At 40.5% G+C, this 5,448-nt stretch overlaps 1 protein-coding gene across 1 annotated transcript; it reads right to left on the bottom strand.

The window, feature by feature from the left end:
* Nucleotides 1-362: 362 nt before the first annotated feature.
* On the bottom strand, nt 363-2,230 carry LOC141627794 (uncharacterized). Its single transcript, XM_074441015.1, has 2 exons — nt 1,523-2,230; nt 363-1,412 (listed from the first exon to the last, which is right to left on the bottom strand). Exons 1-2 carry the CDS (start codon nt 2,228-2,230, stop codon nt 363-365), a joined length of 1,758 nt encoding a protein of 585 aa, XP_074297116.1.
* Nucleotides 2,231-5,448: the final 3,218 nt, after the last annotated feature.

The following is a 5,448-nucleotide window of genomic DNA, read 5'->3' as shown; positions in this document are numbered from 1 at the left end:
CATGTGAGAGAACTCGAAAACCACAATGACCGTCTCTGGAAGGATTAAACCACGCTTCTAGATGCTCGTGAAACCAGGAAGGCAAAAAGTCAAGATAAGGAAAGTACCTCGAATGACCAATGGTGTAGTCTACCTCAAAAGGTGCGCAATACGACGTGCTGAAACTCCCCGTACTCGTGGTAGTCGTGGTAGACGGTGTACCGGGGCCCGTTTGAGTGGATCGGGGGGTACTAGACGGAGTAAAACGAACCGTCGGAGTGGAACGGGGAGTAGTAGACGGAGTAACAGGAACCGTCGGAGTGGAACGGGGGGTAATAGACGGAGTTCGTTGGGAGACGCGTTTCTTTGGGGCGTAGCACTGCCTACTCGAACCTGAACCCGTGCATGCTCAACGGCGGATGGCTCTCTACGAGTTCCCCTACTCGGCGCCCTCTAGGGTTCTCGTTCACCCGAGGCTCATTAACATCCTCCTCTTCCGGATGTATCTGAGAGTAAAGGCCATCGAACATGGATGATCTCATACTCGGATCTGCATTCCGAATTTCATCGAATAACTCCTCCAATCGATCATCGTCACAAGTCGGCATTATCTCCGAACCATCGTACTCCAACTTCCTCCAAAATGCATGTAACACATCAACAGGGACCCGAGATCCATTTCTAGCAATGCGATGAAGTGAACAAGCACATAACAAACCAAGTGTAGTAGCCTTTACACAACCGCAATCGATAATCAAGGCATCTTCCGTCATCTTGGCACCTCTTTCGAATTCTTCACGCAATTCACTAATGGCATTCTTTGATATTTTTAAAGAAAGTATGGAAAATAATTGCTGAATCCCCGTCAACCGCCTCGATCTAGATAACTCCAACGAGTGTCGGATCTCAACATGTTGCATTTCCATCATAGAATGAAACCTAATCCAGATGCTATCAACGGCCAGTTTCGCGCTATTCAACCATCTCTTCAAATTCGCATGAGCCGACTCAACCCGGGATGTAGAAGTATTCTCAAAATGAGTTATCTTGTTCGTTCTATACTTGGCCCATTTTTCCAAGTGCGGGAACCATTGCCTCTCAATATAAGCCGCCACTCCCGCCCATTTCCTTGCCAAATTGCCCCACGCCACATTAAACTTATCTTCGGTCTCCACCTCGACAACCGCTTCAAACAAGTTACAAGTTATGTGCTTAGCCCAACTATCCTGACCCGTGATATCAAGTGCTTTCGTCTCCACGTTAGAATATATATGCCAAAGACATATCAAGTGAGACGAATCCGGAAAAAGAATGGGAATCGCGTTCAACAAACCTACCTCGCAATCAGTAACAATAGCATTAGGTTGAACAGCATCATTGAGAAGGGCCTTCAGTTTCCGTAAGACCCACAAATATCCATCCTCGAACTCATGCTTCACAAGAGCATACGCATGACAAAGCTTTTCCCGATGGGTGTGACTCCAACCATCTCAACAAGCGGAAGACGGTATAAATTTGTCTTGTACGTGGAATCGATCAATACCACATAATAGTATGATCGAAACATCTTAACGGCTTCTGGATGAGCCATGAACATGTGGGTTAGCTCATCGGTCTCCTGATTAGTGACCAAATAAGGAACGTACTTATGCTGAACCGCAAGGGCTAACATCTGTTGTGCCGGGTTTCTCCCATCTCTTTCCTCGGCCCTTACTTTCTGAGAACGATTGTAGATTTGTCGCCGATTAGGTCTTGACTTTTCCATATTCCGCTGATGCAAACCCGCACTAATAATTGCCGGTTTAACATGAGCTCTAACTTGGGCATCGATATAAGCCAACTCCTCTTCATCAAACTTTGCAAAGTATCTGTCGCCGTCACAATACAACGTTAAAGCATGATTATGAAACCCGGATCTCATCATAAGCTTCCACTTATTTTCTTCTAATTCAATAACTTTCATTGAAAATTTGCATTTGCACCACGCGGTAGCCGTGTTACCCCTCATTAAAGAATCGGCATCCTTATTTACGAGACCTTTTCCACCCATCCGACAAACAAAATAATCTTGTCTCAAATTCGTGTTACGACCAACTCTCTTGTTGCTTGCTCTTTTTATACCAAACCCGAGCCGGAGTCCGATCTCATATGCCCAATTAAACGCTTCCATACTTGATGCAAAGAACAAGGTAGTCGTAAAATGATCTGAGTAATCAATACCGTCTCCATCGTTAATCGCCGGCGCACGCATTTCGATAAATTAGTTAAAAATTAATTATTTGCTACGGAACAAGTCGGAATAAATAAAAAATAAAATAAAAATAATACAAAGACGGTAATTAATTATTTTAATTGTTTTATACAAAACGAGTCGGAAATATTAAAGATAAAAATATAATATAAAGACGGTAATTAATTATTTGAATTGTCGGAAAAAATAAAAAATAAAAAAAATATAATACAAAGACGGAAATTAATCATTTTAATTGTTTTATACAAAACGAGTCGGAAACAAAAAAAATTAAAAAAAAAATACACGAATTGGGCCTTGGACGAAAGGATTTTTCGTCCAAAACCAGGCCTGGACGAAAAATTGTTTCGTCCAATATGGGCCTTGGACGAAAGAATTTTTCGTCCAATACCTGGTCTGGACGAAAATTCTCTTCGTCCAAGCCCAGTTCGTCTTATTTTTTTTTATTTTTTTTCAATTGCATTTTCAAATAAATCCGTCACAAATTCTATCATAATTCCGTCTACAATCAAGGCATCTATCCTAATTCGGGATTCAATCGATAATAAAACATAAATTTTTGACAAAACAAAATCGTAAACTCACCTCGTTACTAGCTTCATTGTTGAAATCGTTGTAAAAATCGTTCCCGTTCATGTTGTTAATTACAAATACCGCTCTTTTTTTTTCTGAAAAACTGACTTTTTTTTTTTGTTTCAAAAATTTTAGTGAGACGGTGACTTGTGTTTTAGTGAGACGGAGACGGAAATTGCATTTCAGTGAGACGGATATGGAGTTATGTTATGGAGGGCAAACTTGGAAATTTACATTAATTGTCAATGATAATTAGTAAAATGTCGACGACCTATAGTAGGACCCAAAATAAAAGCATCACAAGGTTTAATTCTACTAGTACACATCACTTGATCACTAGGGAACTAACTTCAACCAAAATTAAGATGGTAATTCAAGTACATTTCCATTGGGATAATTAGTCTTGTAGAAAGAGATTTTGCATGCAGATTTCGTAAACCGGGTCTAAACACAAGAAAATCATGCCCATATTAATGTAAAATCGGTCTGTTTTTCTTAAGACTATTGCTTTTGGTCTGAAATAAGACGGGTAACATATCATCATTTTACAATAAAATGTTGTTATTTTTTGATAACATGTTACTATTATTGTTCACATCATTTTCAGGTAAAAAATGACACCTCTAGTCATAACATTTTGTGAATTAATTGGTTACATTTTCTTAAAAAATGGCAACATTTTATCCGTCAGACAAATAAGACCAAAAGTATCCGTCTGAAACAAGAATTTGTAAAATAGTTATCAAAGAATCTATTTTGAATAAATACAACACTAATCAAGAAAATATATTACCAGCAACAGTAGATGAATCAAGTTCTTTCTCCAGAAAATCTAAAAAAACAATTTTGCACAATTATCAAAAACAAACACAATTTTCTTTTTCAAAACAAAAATCAACTAATTGTAACAAATAAATACAATAATTCTAGCGAAAGACTGCATATCATCATCTAATTCACCTATAAAAGAAATATATGAATGAGTAACAAATATTCATAACAAAATAAACACAACATTAGGTTTTATGAGTGTTTGGGGAATTTTTCTTTGAATATTTCCAACGTCCGTTGTATGAGTAATACTCCAGAAGTCAAGAGAGGGTTCAAAGGAAATAAAAGAGAATTAGAGGTGAAAAATTTTCTCTCTATCTCTTCATACATCAAATCATCCTATCCAGGGACAAGAAATTTGGAAGAAAACTCTTTTCACCCCTGATTCAACCCGCATGAAATATCTCTTATCTGCTCTCCCCATCCCCTTCCTTTTCCTTCTTTCTTCCTCTGCTAAACGAATGAATCGACAATCTGTCTTCCTTATTCTCATTCCAAAATATATAGATAATACATATTAGGGTTAGGCTCACAGCCCAATACAAAATAACATAGAGACGGGCCTGGTACAGACCCGTATTATAGACCTATTACCCCCCCCCTCAAGTTGGAGCATAGGGGTTGAAAATGCCCAACTTGCGCACCAATGATGTGAACTGCGACACTCTGAGGGCTTTGGTAAGAACATCGGCCAACTGAACAGTGGTCGAGACATGAGACGGCGCGATAAGGCCTAGCTGAATAGCATCCCGAACGAAGTGACAGTCAATCTCAATATGCTTCGTACGCTCATGAAAAACTGGATTTTGAGCTATGTGCAAAGCGGACTTACAATCACTAAATATCTCAACAGGCGTGGGGTGCGACACACCCAAATCCCCGAGTAAACCTTTGAGCCACTTAACTTCACAAGTAATGGCGCGAAGAGCGCGATACTCCGCTTCAGCAGAGGACAATGAGACAGTGGGCTGCTTTTTAGTCTTCCACGAGATGGGAGATGAACCCAAAAACATAAGCCATCCTGTTAAGGAACGGCGAGACTCAGGACATTTAGCCCAGTCCGAGTCACACCATCCGGACAACAGCAAAGAAGACCGAGCAGAGAGAAGAATACCTTGACCGGGGGTGCCCTTTAAGTAACGCACAACGCGTAGGGCCGCATTCCAATGGTCCTCCCGTGGAGCACTCATGAACTGGGATAAAAGATGTACGGAATATGACAGGTCAGGTCGAGTAACCACAAGATAAACTAACCTGCCTACTAATCGTCGATACGGCTCAGGATTAGTAAGGAATTTGCTACCACTGCAACCCAGCTGATGATGTTGCTCAAGGGGAGTAGATGCGGGCTTGCAACCGAGAAGACCCACCTCCTGAAGAATGTCGAGTGTATATTTACGTTGACACAGAAAAATTCCATCGGTGTTACGAGCCACTTCGAGGCCCAAAAAATACTTCAAATCACCTAAATCTTTCATGTGAAAGCACTTATGCAAATATTCTTTGAAGGAAACAAGAGCATTGAGATCATTCCCAGAGACAATGAAATCATCGACATAGACAAGGACGTGAAAGCGAACCGAACCCTTCACAAAAATGAATAGAGAATAGTCATAGTAACTCTGGGAGAACCCATACTTCTTCAACGCAGACCCGAGTTTTGAAAACCAACATCGAGGAGCCTGCTTGAGGCCGTACAAAGACTTCTTCAATCGACACACTAGACCAGGCACCGGAGATTGAAATCCCGGAGGCAACCTCATATACACTTCCTCCTCCAAATCGCCATGAAGGAAGGCATTATGGACATCCAT

This window comes from Silene latifolia, chromosome Y, assembly GCF_048544455.1.
Source record: "Silene latifolia isolate original U9 population chromosome Y, ASM4854445v1, whole genome shotgun sequence".
Classification (NCBI taxonomy): Eukaryota; Viridiplantae; Streptophyta; class Magnoliopsida; order Caryophyllales; family Caryophyllaceae; genus Silene; species Silene latifolia.
This window is presented reverse-complemented; position numbering and strand designations above follow the sequence as displayed.

Bases quoted from the DNA above. Each gene is read 5' to 3' on its own strand.
- LOC141627794 (XM_074441015.1), bottom strand. From the start codon at position 2,230: ATGCGTGCGCCGGCGATTAACGATGGAGACGGTATTGATTACTCAGAT. The intron at 1,413-1,522 runs GTATTGATCGAT...GCTCTTGTGAAG, and splicing joins TTCGATCATACTATTATGTG to CATGAGTTCGAGGATGGATA.